Source organism: Lethenteron reissneri, chromosome 21 (genome assembly GCF_015708825.2).
Source record: "Lethenteron reissneri isolate LAM-NWPU_2019-01 chromosome 21, ASM1570882v1, whole genome shotgun sequence".
Taxonomy (NCBI): domain Eukaryota; kingdom Metazoa; phylum Chordata; class Hyperoartia; order Petromyzontiformes; family Petromyzontidae; genus Lethenteron; species Lethenteron reissneri.
Genome location: NC_083799.1, coordinates 11,185,209 through 11,203,292, shown reverse-complemented (window position 1 = coordinate 11,203,292; position 18,084 = coordinate 11,185,209). Strand labels below are relative to the sequence as shown.

The 18,084-nt window shown below is 45.6% G+C and overlaps 1 protein-coding gene and 1 long non-coding RNA gene across 7 annotated transcripts in view; one reads left to right on the top strand and one right to left on the bottom strand.

Moving 5' to 3' along the window:
* Positions 1 to 18,084, top strand: part of LOC133345236 (dual specificity calcium/calmodulin-dependent 3',5'-cyclic nucleotide phosphodiesterase 1A-like) — a 158,297-nt gene that overhangs the window by 87,689 nt on the left and 52,524 nt on the right. Inside the window, exon 1 of one of the 6 annotated variants that reach the window (XM_061555822.1) lies at positions 7,461 to 7,758. The exons of the other annotated variants lie outside the window; for them this stretch is intronic. Within the exon in view, the coding sequence (XP_061411806.1) occupies positions 7,637 to 7,758 (122 nt within the window). The 5' untranslated portion in view covers positions 7,461 to 7,636. Of the gene's footprint in view, positions 1 to 7,460; positions 7,759 to 18,084 lie in introns of those variants that run through there. 6 annotated transcript variants of the gene reach the window in all.
* LOC133345242 (uncharacterized) lies at positions 5,497 to 11,281 on the bottom strand. Its single transcript, XR_009755424.1, has 3 exons — positions 10,853 to 11,281; positions 7,772 to 7,890; positions 5,497 to 7,173 (listed from the first exon to the last, which is right to left on the bottom strand). It is a non-coding gene; the product is annotated as an uncharacterized LOC133345242 (long non-coding RNA).

The window sequence follows — 18,084 nt, the reverse complement described above, 5'->3', positions numbered from 1 at the left end:
TGCACCGCAGCATGCCCGACTGTCGGCATGGCAATGCGGTGCATTGATTCATCGATTGAAATCCATTCGTGTGCTCGTGGGAACACGCGTCGAATCGCGCTTTGCGCGAGAACCGAGCGTGTTCCGTTCGTGTAAATCGCACGCAAATCATCTGCACATGCAAATGTCGGTAATTGGGAATATTAATGACAATAACAAGACCCTCACGTGAGATAAAAAAAAACACAAAACAAACAAAAACTCAGTGAAGACAATCATCGAATTGAAATTTGACTCCCCCCCCAACCCCCCTCAAAAATAATGTGTAGCAATTTATCAAATGACTCTTGGGGACTGTGGCCCGGGGAGGGACTGGTAGTGATGAACCGTTACCTGTTGACCTGACTACATATCGTGTCTCAGTGTTATGCAAATGCGTTGTCTCTGGAGGCAGCGGTTGCCAGGATGATGCGAGATTGTGTGTGCGTGTTTTTTTTCTTCTTCTAAGACCCATCAATATTCCCCTCATCCCATCTCCTCCCAGCTTTGAAGCCGAAATAAATTAACAAACCTGAAGTGTCACTCAGGAGGGACAAAATGATTCACAGTGGCTTATCGCAGCAGCGTGAGCGTCAGATGCATCTGCGGTGTACGAAGCCCTGGCATCGGCGATGGCTACAAGCTCGATAATGCGGTCGATCACTGCTGCAGGATTTGTCAACACTGCTAAATTTCCCCCGTTGTCCGAAAATTGTTTAACCCGCCATTCATATATGTATGCATGTGTGTTGAACTTCTTTCGCACCATACGTAGCCAACCGTGCTAATCAGAAGTGCGTGATATATATATGTGTGTGTGTATGCACATATTGTCCACTCGTTTGTATGTGAATACTGTATACGTGTACGGCCCTTTTGTCAATCCACTGCTGGATGAGTGCCTCCCCACACTGTGATATTGCGGGAGTTGTTTTGACTATACTTTACCATATTAATCAGGGTGGGTTGTGAAGGTGAGGAATACAGCTTTGTGCTGTTCGGTACAAATGTAAGATTGGACATTTTTTTTCATAGTTCTGTAGTTGACCTCAAGTTGAGGCAAATGTTTAAAGGACATTGTTCTAGCTTTCGATTTAAAGCTTTCGTGACTGCAGGGATTCATCTTTTTGGTTCTTTCGGTAAAGTCACGTAGAAGGGAAATACTAAAAAAAACATAATAAAATAAAATTCTCACGACGTTTCGGCTACAACACAAGCAGCCGTCCTCAGGTGAACAATAGAGCTGTCTGAAAAACAGCGTCGTTATGAACACATTGTTCTAGCTTTTTTTATCCAGTGTAGAAACTGTTTGTGGCTGCAGCCCATTGAGAACTAAAGTTTGGTTAGTTATCACTCACTCAGTCACGACCTCAATCCGATGTATATTTGGCCGGTGTTATGGCTTAGCGGTAGCACATTCGATGCATGTTACAGAGGTTCACAATTCAAATCCAGCATTTCGATACTATGGGTGTATTTACCGTGGCCATACTACGCACCATCTGCCGTGTTGTCCTCTGCTAGAGTAGGCCATTGTGTTGTGGCGTCATGGTTAACATTTGCCAAATTAGAAAAATTTTACTACAAATTACTCAATTGGAATATACATCACAATCATCGCCCCCCCGCCCCCTGACTGCACTACACTTGTCAGGTTTACCTGGGTAAACTAAATAATGTAAGAATAACAATGTCATGTACGTGTATGCAGTGAGTTTCTTACGGCTCGCGCTACTTTTTGACATTGTGCAGTCATTACATTCAGAGTGTGTTCACCACCATCTGGGTCAGCGCTAAGACATTTGAGCAATTGATTTACTAAACTAAACTTTTTATTTACCAGGTAAGGCCCACTGAGCTCTTTTTTCAGAAGCAACCTGGCCACAAATGATAGCTCAACGAAGTGGCTTATCATGTGGAAATGTATAACAGCCAAATATTCGAGACACATGTTTCTAAATTAGCAGGGAAAGACTCGAGGACCCAGAGAAACATCCACACGACCACGGGGAGAACATGCAAACTCCAAATAAACAAGCGTCAAAGATCTGGATCGAAGCTACGATCTCCTGCGGGCCAGGCGAGGTAGTTAACATCTCGCCACTGCGGTGCTCCAATGTGATCAAAATGCAAACAAATATCATCCCAGACAATTTGGCGCAGCCTCGTTAATAATGGCACGGTATTTATTTCCCAAATTAATCCGCTGCCACCTTTTCTTTCTGCCATTTTTGTGCAAACGATGCCTTTACTTATTCGTGAGCGGTATAAATGATTGCATTTGCTGAAACTTTGGTGAACTAATTGAATGTACTGTACAGCCATTTGCTCGGCTCTACGTGTGTGTGTGTGTCCATTCCAGCTTATGATACCAAAGTGCACCTAGCCTGGCACAAGCGCCGTAGTGGCGTCACTGCCACCTAGTGGCGAATGTCGGCTGTTGGATGCATTCGATCTCAATCTTCACACGAGTCGGCACTTCGCTCTGTCACGTGGGGACGTGTTTATCAACAAGCACGTTACAGCGTGTCACGACTCAACCTGCATAGATGTTGATGATGATTCAGTGGGCATCAAAACAAGCACCGTGGGAAACCACGTGTCTATCACCAAGACAGCGATGTGCTTGCTCTTGCTTGCCGTGTTCCTTTCGCATGTGTGTATTTATCTTCTTGGTTATTTCGGTAAAGTCCACCTGAAGACGGCTGCTTGCATTGTGGCCGAAACGTCGTGAGAATTATTTTAGTATGTTTTTTTTTCCTTCTACGTGACTTCACCGAAAGAACCAAGAAGATGAATCCCTGCAGTCACGAAAGCTTTAAATCGAAAATTGTGTGGATTTGTGAACTCAGGGCACGCTCCTGGACATGCCCATGCAGTACAAGCTTTACATTCCCACTTCAGGCGTGACTAGTGGCCGCTTTTTCTCATTGGCGTTTGTCACGGTATCTCTGACTGCGTTGGTAAAAAATCGGCGTTCGAATGAAACCGTGGCAGATCAATTTACCGCGGGTGTTTCGCTGCTGTCCATGCGGGAGTTCTTTTGTGGCCGATTATCCCTCCACGCTGGCGTTTCTGCCGCCGCTATAATCTGCAGGCGGGATTATTTATAGACACAATCAAATGCTCCTGACTTAATTTTCCAAAACTCAGACTATGCAATTATAGGTAATTAGTGGTACAATTCAGAAGGCATTGCATAAGTGCATTCTGTATTTACATTTTTTATTTTTTTTAACTCGGCGCTTCTTAATATTTTTGTACAAACCTATATTTTGGGTTGAATGTCTGTTACAATGACATCTAAGCGAGTTATGTTATTGACTCTTATCCTTGGTGAACATAGTGAGGTATTTAGAACAAGGTGGTTATATTTAATATATATATATTTTTTACCGGTGTGATGAAGCATTGCGAAACAACCCAATCACCCGCACGGCGTTGAGAGGGCTTCATCCAGCAGTAGATTCGCAAAAGGGCTTCACGCGTACAGTTATTCATCAATTTAACAATAAATATAATTTTAACACGTAGGCTTTCGCGACCAATATCATCCATAATAGAGGATTTTTTTGGGTTAGATTGCGTAGTTTTGCACAGAACTTCAACATTATCAAAATCAATTGAGTGTCCTTGTTGGCACGCGTATTCTGCGACTGCTCACAGTTGTATTTGGGAGAATTTAATATTTCTCTGATGTTCTTTCAGTCTCGTGCTGATCATTCGTCCTGTTTGCCCAACATAACATTTACCACACGTGCAGTTAATCCTGTACACACCTTCTGTTGATAGCTTCGGAAATACATCTTTTGTACCAGATATTAATTTCTGTATTTCATGTATCGTTCCAGATGTTTTGTTTTTCCAAAGATCTGGCTAGTTTATCAGTTACTCCCGCAATTTACGGTATTTTGATCGTTTTAATTACTTGGGCAGTTTCAATGTTCGTTTTATTTGATTTGGTTTTGGCATTCAATGCCCTGTTGATTTGTGCATCATTGTAACCGTTAATTTGCAGCGCTTCTTTAACATGTTGAATTTCACTTCTCAGACTGTCACCATCTGACACTAAAAGAACATGAGAGATATATTAAATACTCCCAAATAGAACTGTCAGCAGTAGCAGAACACGCTTGCCAACATGGGCACTCAATTGATTTTGATGATGTTGAAGTTCTGTGCAAAACTAGCTACTACTGGTCAAGACTAATTAGATAATCTTTCGAAATTGAAAGAAATGAACACAATTTTAACCGTTCGGATAGCTACCACCTTAGGGCTGCGTGGTAACGAATCATTAAATAATACATAATTTAAATGCATGCCTATAAAGGGCACCATACTTCAATAGGGATTACCGTTGACACGGCTATTTTAATACACACAATAGAAAGGAAGGACGACACGAAAGGGCTCGCATAATGCACAATGCGTAATGTACGTTGACGCATTAACACCCTCCCCCCCCCCCCCCACTTTGCACAAGAGCGCAGAAGTATGGTCACCACATTTACGCCTCCATATAAGGAACGAAACAAACTCCTCCACAAATCTGGCTGTTGCCTGATGAAGCTGGTTGTAATTACTGGCGAAACATCGTAGTCAGATTGAAAATGTTGTGGCTTGGCTCTCCAACACACCGGTGTGCTGTACGAGTGACGAATTGGCCACGTTCTGTTTACGTGACAACCCTTACTAGTTGGCTGTGTCGGGTGGTGGCGGGTTTTAACGACACATTTATATATTTACGCGATCTAACCCAAAAAAAATCGATTATGAATAAATATAATTTACAGCTCTTCATCAATCAACAGCTGGGTGATGGGCTTCCCTGTCTGAGTAGTTGATGGACCATGCTTGACCAGGCTGGTCAGTGCAGGTTACTTGATGGCGAAGGAGTAGTGCAGGGCTGGATCAGGAATCACCCCCCACTGATGTGAAATGCAGCCAAGAATCAAACTCGGGTCGCTGGCGTCATAGCTTCGTGTGCCACCACTCCTTCCAGCTGGTGAGACCAAGAGTCAAACTAAGACGACGTCAGGCATTAAGGGGCCGTCCATAAATGACGTCACGCACCTGGGGTGGGGGGGGGGGTCAGACATTTGTGACGATGTGTAACAAGGGGGGGGGGGGGGGTTGAGAAATGTGACGTCACATCAAAATGCGCAACTTTAAATAAATATAGACAACACGTTCTACTTAATTAAATAGACTTTTTAATAAATGTTTCTCCTACAACATCAGAGTGCAGCGCCACATTAAATACGCACTACAATGACAAGAGTTTAAAGCGATTTGAAGCATGTTTTATATTATTTGGGGGGGGGGGCAGAGCTTTGTGACGTCATATTTGAGGGGGGGTCTGACTTTTTGTGACGCCGTGTGACGAAGGGGAGGGGGGGGTCAAAAATCGTCCAAAATCACGTGACGTCATTTATGGACGGCCCCTAACTTCTTAAATTTGCAATGATTCCCATATACGAAACATATAATTTCAGAATGTATTGCCCCATAGGAAATACTGCGCGTTACGATTTTTTTAATCCCGTGTGCTACACAGTGTTCGACGCTAATGCGCGGTTTTTTGTGTCATTCACTGGCAATGTTCACGAGCCGACTAATTGTGAACATTGCCACTTGAATGAGTCTGCTGGAGGCGTTGCGCATACTTCATTACTGGCCTGGACCCCGCGGCGTGCCGTGAGGTTTCTTTAATTGAAGTACCTGTGCCAGCACCGTCGGCCGTAGCAAAGCGGATATTTTTTGCAAAAACGTTCGGTTATAATTACACAGTTGGCTTGCGCGAGGCGCTCTGACGAAACCGTTGCGTTTAATGGAGGCACAGAGGTTGTGTACATGACGCCGAGTGGTGGTGGTGGTGGTGTGCACGTTTGTAAGACGGTGATGCGTGCGTGTGCGTGTTTGCAGAACTCAGGTCGTTTGCGAGCGTGCACTTGCTACCGGATGTTAGCATTAAAGACTCTAAACGCCTTTGAACAATGGGACACACGCCGTTAAGATTGATTTTTACCCAGGGGCGAGATTTTTTTGCTGCTCACTGCACTGGGGCTGCTGTCTGATTTTGCGAGTGAAATAGTTTGCGTTGTTAATTGTCTTCGTGTTTCTTCGGAATACGCCTCCACTTGGGAATTTGGACTTAATCTGCAGGCAGGCAGGCGAGTAGACATTTTACGCCACACTATTTTTGGTCATTAATACAAAATTTCAGAAGAAACGAATATTATTAAACGATTTAAAGCTTTAGTGACTGCAGGGATTCATCTTCTTGGTTCTTTCGGTAAAGTCACGTAGAAGGGAAATAATAAAATAATACAAATAAAACATAACAAAATAAAAAAATTATCACGACGTTTCGGCCACAACACAAGCAGCCGTCCTCAGGTGAAGAAACAAAGCTGTCGGAAATACAGCGTCCCAAGTCTTTCCGACCGCGAATTTTGTAAGTGAGCTCTCTGCTTCAGTAGGCTCCCCCACGCTCTCTTTGATGCAGGTCACTGTTGGCCATGTGCTGCTCCACATTCACATGCAGTACTTGTTTTTGTCCTACTGCGTGCAATGAAAGCAACACACATCTGGGCAAGAATGCAGGATGCGTGTTTCCCAATGTTCTTAGGCCTTAACGTCGGATGAATTTAGTGGTCGTACATATGCAAAATTCACAGTACACGTCATGGAAGCATGAATTTAGAATTTTACTTATATATATAAATGCCCATTCATTGCACGGGGTCCGGGAGGGGTTCGTTATGATTGGGAAATACTGGTAATTAATGGTATTCATGAAGTGGTATATGACTTGAGGCCTTTGCCCCAGGTAAAACATCCATCGCTAAAAAGTGTCACCGTGCTAATCTTATCGGGTTTTAGCCGTATAAAAACTCTCTTTCCACTCTGTAATATTTTTATTTGAAAGTTGGGAATTGTTTTTTTTAAGAGAACTGAAAACCATGTTCATTCATTCAATCCAAGGGGCAAATGGAGTCTTCACGAGGAACGTGGACTGTGGAAATGTACGCGGGGCATTTTTCTCATTACAGTATACGCAAATACAGTTTTGGTAGCGAGGGCAGGAAACCCGCGGCTGAAGGCGGTGGGGATGTGGTTGGTGCTGGACCTCCCCGTGCAGTGGGGCATCTGTGAGAAGGAAGGGCAAAGGGGAGTGAGAGGAGGTGGGGCTGGTGCCTGCAGTGACAGGCACAGATCGTTACGCGCCATGACCCCAGATTATAACTTTAAAAAAATACAATTCCTAAGAACCGATTATATCTCCACCTTCTCGATACCAACCTCGAAATACAGCACCTAGCCCTGAACACACACTCGCGCGTGCACTTACGCACGCAGAGAGACCCCCGCGGTTATACATACAAGAGCCCACCCAAGCCGATTGTTTGACCCGCTGGCAACACCTTAGCCAAGCACACTAAACGGGCATGGAGCAGAGTTCATCAGAGCCGCCGCTGTTTATGCAGCAGGGGCACCGAGGCACGGTGCCTAAAGTGGGCAGGCTGTGTCCCGCCTGCCAGTGGCGCTGGCGCTGAGCGGAATTTGTCGAGGTGCGGCAGAGGCACACGCCACGGCGAGGAAGGGGGTCGGGATGTCTCGGTCATCGCAGCAGCAGCAGCAGCCGCATGGGCGAGGTGGAGCGCCGGCGGGTCGCCGTGACGCGGACCGCACCGTGACCGTACCGAAGGCGCTGCTGAAGTTGCCGGCGACGCGGTGAGTGGCTCACCTCGCGTGAGACGACTTGACGGTGCCTCCAACAGAGAGCGCGCCGCTCAGGCAGAGGGGCGCTGTACGATCCACCAGCCTTGGCTGTGGTCAGAGTGGCGAGCGGTGTCTGAACCAGTCCTGACCAGCGGAAGGGGGGGTGGGGGGTGTGAAGAACAGGCAAACAGCTCACACGTCCGACACGGCGTGGGAAGTCCTCCATCAAGCAGTATTTTGACAAAGGGTCAACAAAAGGTACGTTTAATTAAATAAATTACCACTTAATTAATGTGCTCGATAATCACCCGGGCAGCCATACAGCTTATTATAATGCCAGTTATTTACTCCGGAGTCTCAAGACCCCTTTTCTAAGTGGAGTCCGTCAACATCGGGATGTTTGGGAAAGTTCGTGAACGAATGTTGTGGCTTAATGGGGGTGATGAAGACCGGGAGTTTACGCAAAGACATCCCCGCGCATGCGAGGGGGGTGACCCTGATCGCTGTAGTCTTCTGGACACCTCGCAGCCCTCACGCCACTCACACCTGGCAGTGCCTGGCAGGATGCACGTGCTTGCTAGAGGCGGCTGACAAAGCCGCTCCTGAGCTGTGACACTTGGTCTCCACACAGGTCGCACTCACTGCGCACAAAGTGCTCGCCACAAATGAACCACAATACCTTGTTGAGCTCGTCAAGGAGCATGAACCATCAGGCGAACTCCGGACATCCTCGCAGTAGCGGCTTTTGGCCAGCCATCGAGCAAAGCCGGTCACTGGCATCGCGCGCTTTTAGATGCGCTTCTGCGGCCGTCTGGAACGCTCTTCCCTCCGATATTAGGAAGCCACCGGAGCTATGCACTTTTAAATATAGTTTGAAAAGGTACGTGTTGAGAACTGCTTTTTGTGTTTAGTTTGATGTCCTTCGCCCGCACCTCCAATTCGTGTGGTTGGCTATGTACGGTGCGAAAGAAGTTCAACGTACATACACACAAGGGAGGAGAAGTGTTAAAATAAATCAAATTGTAAATGGTGTTGAAGATGGGTGCACTCACAACCGAGCGAGCTTTAAAGGTTCAATAGTCTTGTTCCTCTCAGCATTTCTCTTGTGCGACACACCACCTCTAATGTGTATCCAACAATCACAATAACCCTAAAAACATAAATTCGTGTCCAAAGGAAAATAATATAAGAACAGACATTTTGATCGCCGCATATGTGCCCGAAGTTTTACAGATCATATTCACAAAAGTCTGATTGCTTTACTGCCTGCTGAAGTTTTTACCGCTTGGCACATCAAGGAGAGCTATGCTATTGCATTCAAAACATGTTCCAGATGACGCAGTCCATGTCCTCCGTGTACATTCACAATAGACAAAGCTCGCAGGCTCCTTTATATATAGAAGTTCCTAATGAAATAAGCAGACATGGAGCGTCGCCTTTTATTGTCTGTTTTGCGCGCTGTGCGCGTCTGTGTTAAAACGTTGTTTTCACATTTTTCTACATATGAGTAACAGGTGGCAGGCTTGTCAGCGTTCGTGTCACACTCCGAGGGAGAGAAATTACTTGGTTCACTGATGCTGGAGATTGTTTTTTGTATATTTTAATGAGACTTAAGTTAATTTTAGACCTTCAAGCTATCCAGCCCTGGTGTGGTGGAGGAGGCGATCAACCATTTATCGATTGAGAATGGCTGGAATTTTTGTTATTGTCTTACCCTCATGATCTCAGTTTTGTGTACATATTTGCATTCAATAATATACTCTATTAATGTATAAACACCACTGATATGATCGTGTGACGCGGTGCTCGCCGCGTTAAGGTCATAATTAAAAAAAAACTTGAGTTAAAATTCCTGTCAGGAGTCAAACACGGCCCTCTATATCCAATAAAATGTCTACCACTGCCAGAAGCCAGCGGTGGTGAAATTGGCCCCTGCCATAAGAATATGGATTTGCCAAGGCTGGCTTGGGGCTGCCAGTGGAGGTGAGCATGACCGGTTGAAGTCACTGGCACCATTATGTCGTCCAGATTTTGGTGCCGATGCTTCCCGTTGCCACAATGCAGGAACGCTTTGAGGCTTGTAACTTTGCATGAATTCATTGATGAACATCGAATAATTATGATTTGAAGCTTTCGTGACTGCAGGAATCTATACTAATTGGTTCTTTCGGTAAAGTCACGTAGGTATCAAAATAAAATAAATCACGACGTTTCGGACGCAACACAAGCGTCCGTCATCAGGTGGGAAAACATTGGTCTGCTGCTGATGCAGACTAGTTTTTTTTTTCAAAAAGACTGTTTTTGAAAAAAAAATAAAAAAACAGTCTGCATCGCTTGTGTTGCGCCCGAAACGTCGTGATTTATTTTATTTTATTTTTATACCTACGTAACTTTACCGAAAGAACCAAAGAGTATCGAATAATTAATTTACGAACCTGTCCTTACACTTACAGTGTATAATATTAAGTATGTAGGAATTGATTACTGTGCCTAACAAGTGTAAGATTTGTGCCAATTATGCTCATGTTACATTCAAGCTGTGTATGGACAAAGGGGCTGTGCATATGCATTTAGTTTATTGAGCAAATAAAACGATAAAAATAGGAATTTTAAACAAAACTCGGCAATACAAATAAGATGGTAAAAAAATTTGAAAAATTATTTTCATTTTTTGCAATCGAACTGCAACTGAGAATTATGAAAATGACGAAGCTTTTTGCCTGCACCTGTGGGGATGGAATCTTTGCCCGGTTACAAATCTCCATTGCGATGTGTTTTAGCTGTTTCGTCAGAAGGCATATCTCAAAAAAAGTGTTCAAAACTAATTGCCATATTTGCTTCTGGAAGTACATGTAGCACTGCATATCATTTGTGTCGTACAAGATACGTACACTGCATATATAATTTTACTATTGGACTTAATTTTTGGTGTCAATACAGCCGAACGTGTGTGTGTGTGTGTAATGGGAGCGGTTGTGTAGCGGTAATCGCGCTAAGCTAGAAACCCAGCTAACCGAGTTCTATTCCCGCTCACGGACAACACCACTGACGATGATCTGAACCGGTCCTGGGCCTCCCCTCGGTAAACTCAGCCTCAAATGAGTACCTTTTGTGGTGAGTAAACATCACCACTGGGGCGACAAAGGCGGGCGGGCGTGGTGCTGGCTGCCCACCTCCTCGACTTCCATGCCGACCTTCAGAGTTCCTCACTAACAGCACTTGCCCCAAAAGTCTCTTGAGGCTATACGGGGGATCTTAGTCTTTGTTGTTGGCTGCCGCGGATTTCTACTGCCCCGGATTTCTACTGCCCCCTGATCATTTGCACCCTGGTCGCTGGGGGTCCCACGCCTCGGGCAGGAATTCCGTTGGCACTGCTACTTGCATGTCCACTAATATTTGCTGAGCGATCGGATAAAACACGCAAGGCAGAGGCCCCCCGTGGGGGCGAGACGTTCAACTTTTCTTCCGTTGCGAATGTGTCGAAGGGGAAGTAGCGGGTCAGGACTTGTTCGATGATCATTTATATGCCTTGGACTTACAGACTGTCACACGAAACGTGTGTGCCTGGCATCGCGCAATGAGCAGGTCATTGGGGTGTACAAATTCAGGCTGGCTGGGGCCATTCAAACATTCATAATTAAACCCCTTAGTGACTGTCATAGTTTGGAGTCGCGATGCGATTCAACAACAAACAAACAAAATCTTCAATTTTCACCATCTTTTTTGCATTATTCCTCTAATAAGTATATAATTTCCAAAAGTATTGTAAATCATAAATTCTCACCCAAAGAATGTAATGCATGTGCCGGGGCTATAATAATTTACTTCAATCGATTGTAATGGATGCATCGGTACGCGCCAAAACATCACCATCACCACTGCTTGCCACAAATGCACCACAATACCTCGCTTATCTCATCAAGGAGCATAAACCATCACGCGAACTCCGGTCATCTTCGTAGCGGCTTTTGGCTTAACCATCGAACAAAGACGGCCATTGCATCGCGCGCTTTCAGATGCGCTTCTGTGGCCGTATGGAACGCTCTTCTTTCCGATAACAGAAAGCCACTGGAGCTATGCACTTTCAAATTTTCTATTGAAAACTCATTTCTTTAGAACTGCTTCTTGTGTTTAGTTTGCTGTTCTTCATTCGCACCTACACATGCTTTTATGTTGACCTTTTTTCGCGCCGTACGTAACCAACCGTGCTAATCGGAGGTACATACATACCATCTCCCTGCCACGAACCCCAAAGCGGCCCCAAAATCTCACACCACGTTCTCACTCGCCGCCCGCCACGCCATTCTCCCCGTGCGTAGCCGATGAGGCGGCGCATTGACACTGCAGCGAGTGTGGAAAATGGTCGAGAGCAAGAGGCTCTGAAAAGTAACCAGCAACAACAGCGGGCTGTGTTAGCGTTATGTTTCCCCGCAACGGCCGGGCCCCGCTGAGCTGTGCAAGGGGATGCAGAAGCCCAGAAAACGGCGAGAGTGCGACACGGGCGGACAACTTCCTGATGACTCCATTGAGTTCAAGTTGAGTTTTTTAAAAAAAAGAATAAGACACACGCCACTCTCCCCCGCGGCGCTGTTTATCTTGTTTCCTCAGAGGCGAGGAGGCGTGCCTTCTTTGTGTTTCAAGTGGCTTCTGTTTTTATTTGTTCAGAGCCTTCAGGGCAATGCAAATGTGGCGTTGCTTGTTTGCGCAATTAGAATTTTCAAAAAATACAAAGTGTTCTTATGGGTTGACTCAGCCAGTTCCGTATGTACTCTGTGACTTTGCGATTTGACGAGGGCATCGGAGAGAATTGATCTTGAGAGAGAGGAGATGTTGGTTCAGGGTCTGGTGTTCAAGTGGGTGTTTGTGTCCTGCCCAAGTTGAGCGGCGCGGAGTAATGGAGGAGAAAATGCATTGAGTTGAGGTTCCCGTGTTTGTGCAATTTCACAGTTGCACAGCATTCAAGCAAGTGCGGGCACGCAGGAGGCCGCCCTGTCCTCACATAGTGGGGTTATTTTCACCGTCCATGCAAACGCCACGTACGCTGGCCACAGAAAACTTGTGGTTGCTACAATTCCCATTTATAGGGGGCAAGCATTTTTTCAGGCAGCCCTAAATTTAGAGGTCACGGGGGGGGGGGGGGGGCAGCAGCTGGAGGGAAATATTTTTTTCCATAACCGGCCTCACACTATCTCCTCGCCGCTGTGGGTGTTCAACGCGCATCATATGTCACTTGTATTTAGAACTTGTTTAAAAATAAACGGTCACATTCATCTACGTTAGAAAAAAAATAGTACATTTACTCTGAAGCCCCGCTTTTATGTTGAGATATAACACGATTTCGATGGGCAATGATTGCAGCAAAATCCATTATTGTACTGTAATTCTATGAACCCATTTATATTATCCCCATCTTCCCCAACCCACACTTACCAGCATGATCAAGTATGGTCCACTCGCATGACATCTGAAGAACCCTCATCCAGCAGTGAATTAACAACACGCTGTACATGTACTAGGCTCAGTTTCCCGGAGCATTAGGAACCCCTCTCATTAGATTCTCAGTTAAAATCCTAGGCAGGGCAGACTCAGTCCAATTGTAGTGGCATTGTTGGGCTCAATGCGCGATCACTTCTCTTAGCCGGTAGTACCGGCCCCGTGTCAACAGGGGGCGGAAGAGATGCTGAGCCGGAGAGATGAAGTCGGGCCGTTGGGACGAGGTAATCCCCGGGGAGCATCGTGACCAGGGGTGCAGACCCCAGACTCCCAAGAAGGGGGGTTGGGGTATGACGTCACACTCCTGGGCCCTCGGGAAGGTTCCAGAAGGAAGGCGTGGCGAGGGACGGAGTGAGCTGGGACTGTATAAAAGCCGGACCCCTGAACGGGCCCGGTAGTTGTCGTCCACTCGAAGACTCGAAGAAGCCACCCTGAAGACCTGGAGCCGGAGCCGAGGATCTTGGCTGGGTCGGGTCAGAATAGCCTCCCTAGGTCCCGCTAGCCGGAGGACCCTTAGTGAGCTCGCGCCCAACAATGCCACTACACAATCATCATTTCTTAATGTAAACTTTCATTCATAATGCAAAAAAGTATATAACAACTTAAAACTGGTAGTAATATATTTTGGATGATGGTCTTGCCAACGCCATTGTTGGTAATGGTGTTTGTTTGACCATACTTCGCCATGCTGGTCAGCGTGGGCTGGCAAAGGCATGGCGGTGGAGGATAGAACTCACCACTAATGATAGCTGTGGCTGGGATTGAAATATAGGTGCATGTGTGCATACTGCAGTGTGCTAATCACTGAATCACTACCCCCTCTTTCCCTCTACCACAGGTAAAAGAAGCACTGTGCTTTTGCGTTTAGTTTGGTGTCCTTTCCCGCACCTCCCATTAGCACGGTTCGCCATGTACGGTGAGAAATAAGTTATACATCATACATTGTCCCATGGAGAAGCTGGTTCCCGTAATTGGTGTGAGAAATATCCACGTCTGGCTTAGAACCTGCAATCGGGAGGAGCCCAGTACTTTTCACGAAAGGGGAAAAGCGTGGACTTTGACAAGTTTACAAAATATTCAAACAGTGCAACGAAATTAACGCATACACGTCGATGTGTGTGTGTGTGGGTGGTCCTGCTGTTTTGAGCATTAATTTCACGTCGACACGTGCACATTCGTCGCCTGGTTTCAAAAGCATTGTATGGTCCATTGCAAGTACACTCACGGCGCATGTGAAACGCATGAATCTGCGCTAATTAAGACGCCGCTTGACCCTTAATCATGTGGCTGTTGCACTGTAGATGCGGTATCAAGAGGGCACCAGTAATGGCAACCATGCTTCTTTATTGTGTCATCCGGTGTCGAGCGATGAGGGTCAATAAAATGCAAACAAATATTTCTACATGAAGTCATATATTGCGCTGTATTGATCTCTACTGTCTGACGTAATCACATTGTCAAATCGAGACATGTCGTGCGCTTTGCCAAATTATTAATCCGCAATTGAAAGGTGATTGATGCTGCTTTGTCAAAATATGAATCTGCCTCCACATTTTCCTCAAAATGTATATATATTTTATCGTAGCAAATTATTTTGAATGCATCTCTAAAGCTAAGCAGGTATATTAAGCCGTATTAGTATAATTATGGGAGACTGCCTGGGAATACAATGGTCTGCATGTTTTCCACGTGGTCATGTGGATTTTTCTCGGGGTTCTCCGGTTTCTCCCTCCACATTTATAAACATGCATTGAGAGTATTTGCCTGATGAAAATTTCGACATGATAAGCCACTTTGTGTGATAGCCAGGTCGCTTCTGAATACATTTATATATAGCTCAGTGGGCATTACCTGTTAAAATACAAATAAATGTTTATTTTAGTTTTAGTTTGGGCATTGAGGTACCCCTAATGTTGACAGAAACAGCAAGGGTGGGGGGGGGGCAGAAACTCTGCAAGCGAAAACCCAGCAATCACGCGCCGCGGGCTTGACAAGGGGAGGTTGGGGGGGGGATTCTGGCTCTCTCTGCCCCACCAAAGTGAGGACCACGAGCGAGAACCTGGAAGCTTTTATGGGGAGGGAAGGATGAGGGTAAAGATGATTAACATACTACTACTATTTACACTCGTTTTATTTGAGCAGGTAAGGCCCACTGAGCCATATAGCTCTTTTTCAGAAGCGACCCGGCCACAGCCCAACGAAGTGGCTTTTTCACGTAGAAATGTATCGCAGCCAAATACTCTAAACTGCTGCTCATCAGCAGGGATGATTCTAAACGTGGAGGAGAAAACCAGAGGATCTGGAGAAAAATCCACCCTACCACAGGGAGAGAGACACATAAACTCAAAATATGCAGTAGGCGTCAGTGTCGGGATCGAAGCCACGACCTCCTGCAAACTAGGCGAGGTAGCTAACATCTCGCCACTGTGGTACCCACTGATGGGGTTTTAGAAAGGGGGCAACAGTGCTCAAGAATCTATTGCGTGACAGATTTCACCTTGGTGCTCCAGTATCCTCCTACATGAAGCACAACACCGGTGATTGGAATTGACCAAACATCCCAATGCAGGGGCCCTCCTGAAAAGAGAGGCATTCAGATTCAGTGACGCTTTTCTGGATAAATGAAGGGTGTTATAATACGTATAATAACAATATGCATCCATATAATGGCGTTAGAAAGGGGTGCGTGCATTCGGCACGTGGGTTTTTCGCGAAGTGTGTGCAGGAGTGGGACTAGGGGAGGGGCAGCTATGTGGGGGGGGGGGGGGGGGCTAAGGGGGTGGACAGGCAGAGGAGTGCGGAGTGGCGAGGCGAGATATTCGAGCCTTTGTTTTGAATGCAACGAGCGAGTGTTCTCCGCACACACACGCGCACACGTGATCCCTGCTGATGGGCAGCCCTCCACAAAACAATCTCGAATGTGCACACGCACAATGATCCCATCTCAGCGAATGGCTTTCGAGTGTCTTCACACGCACGCAAACCTCGCAGAGCGTCAGCCTGTATCGGTCAAGTCCTTAAGAGAGTCTCCACATATGCATCCATTCTGAAAGTCAACCGTTCTTAGCGAGATGCTTTATAAGGATGTCTCCACACAGTCGGCCTGTATCAACAAGGGTATTTTCAGATCTAGATTTGAATCTAGATTTGAAGTTTTTGTGACTGCAGGGATCCATGCTCTTTTGTTCTTTCGGTAAAGTCACGTAGGTATAAAATAAAATAAATTAAATCACGACGTTTCGGGCGCAACACAAGCGTCCGTCGTCAGGTGGGACAACCACAGCAAGAAACAATGTCGTGATTTAATTTATTTTATTTTATACCTACGTGACTTTACCGAAATAACCAAAGAGTATGGTATTTTAAGAATTGAAATGTGTCTCCATACAGAGAGTCTCTCCCCGCCGACAGTGATGACTTTCAGCAAACGGCTTTAAGATTGTATTTCTATTTAAAGCTTTCGTGACTGCAGGGATTCATCTTCTTGGTTCTTTCGGTAAAATCACGTTGAAGAGAAATAATAAAATAAATAAAATAAAACATGATAAAATAATTCTCACGACGTTTCGGCCACAATGCAAGCAGTCGTCCTCAGGTGAAGAACAGAACTATCGGGAAGACAGCGTCTGAATGAAACACCCCAGGCTAGGAGCGTATATTTAAGCTTGGTTGGAGGGGGAAGAGCACCTTGACAAAAGAATTTGCATATCAAGAGGAATTTAGCATATTTATGGGAAATGCAGATATGGGATTAGTCACTACTTGTGAAATGCGTAGATTGTTGGCACACGCACACACGCACACAGCCCTGTTGATAGACCGGGGCTTTAAGAGGGCAACACTTGTATATCTCGGGATGGTAGGATTCATTTCTCATCCTACATTCGCTCTTTGTGGCATGGGTTGTCCCAGGGGCTTTGCTCATCGTTAGGGTCAATTGAAATCCGCTAAAGCTCGTTTTGGTTTCGGTGTCACATTTTAGGACGTGCCTTTTGTGCTTCGGTTCAGGTATTTTTACGAGCCAGCGGCATGCGTTGCTGTTAGCAGTGTGACTATTCAATTGGTGAATTACTCAGAGATGCAATCACGGTGATGGGCGTGAATAATTAACCAGCCGAACAAGGATATGGGAGTAGGAGGCAGTACAATAAGTAGGATTATGATCACTGTGCTGTATGGGAGGTTTTCTCTCTCCATGTGTGCATAGATTTTCTCCAAGCACTTCAGTGTCCTCCTACATCTAAAACTCACTAAAAATTGATGTTTGTGAACATCGGCAAAAATCTCGCCCCCCCTTTCCCGTCGTTAATAATGTCTTAGAACATAAAATAAATAACCGGCTTTCTTCGCTCAATGTCAATAAGTGAAGCAAGGGCCATTGTGAACAAAAAGAGCCTTTGCCCGACACTTTAGCCTCTATTTTATGTTTCTCTTTCATTGTCTACGTAGGCTTTCACGACCGATATGATTCATGATTAGTTTATTCCTTTGGGTGAGATCATCGTGTTGGTATAACGCCAAATCTCTCATCTAAAACCCTCCGCCACCCGACAGAGCCAGCCACTTCACGTTGCCACGCCGTGGGTACATGTGCCAATCAATTTGGCTTTTTCAACTAAAACCAGGAGGAACGTTGAAAAGCGAGCAAAATGTTTGCGCAACGTTTCGCCGGAGATTACATCCAGCATCATCAGGTGCGAACAAAAGCCCAGCTGTCGTGCGTAAATGTATATACGTACGTTGAACTTCTTCTGCACTGCACATAGCCGACCATGTTCATCGGGGAAGGACAACAAACTAAGTTCCAATAAAATGTGGTGTAAAATACGGTACCATTTGTCTTGC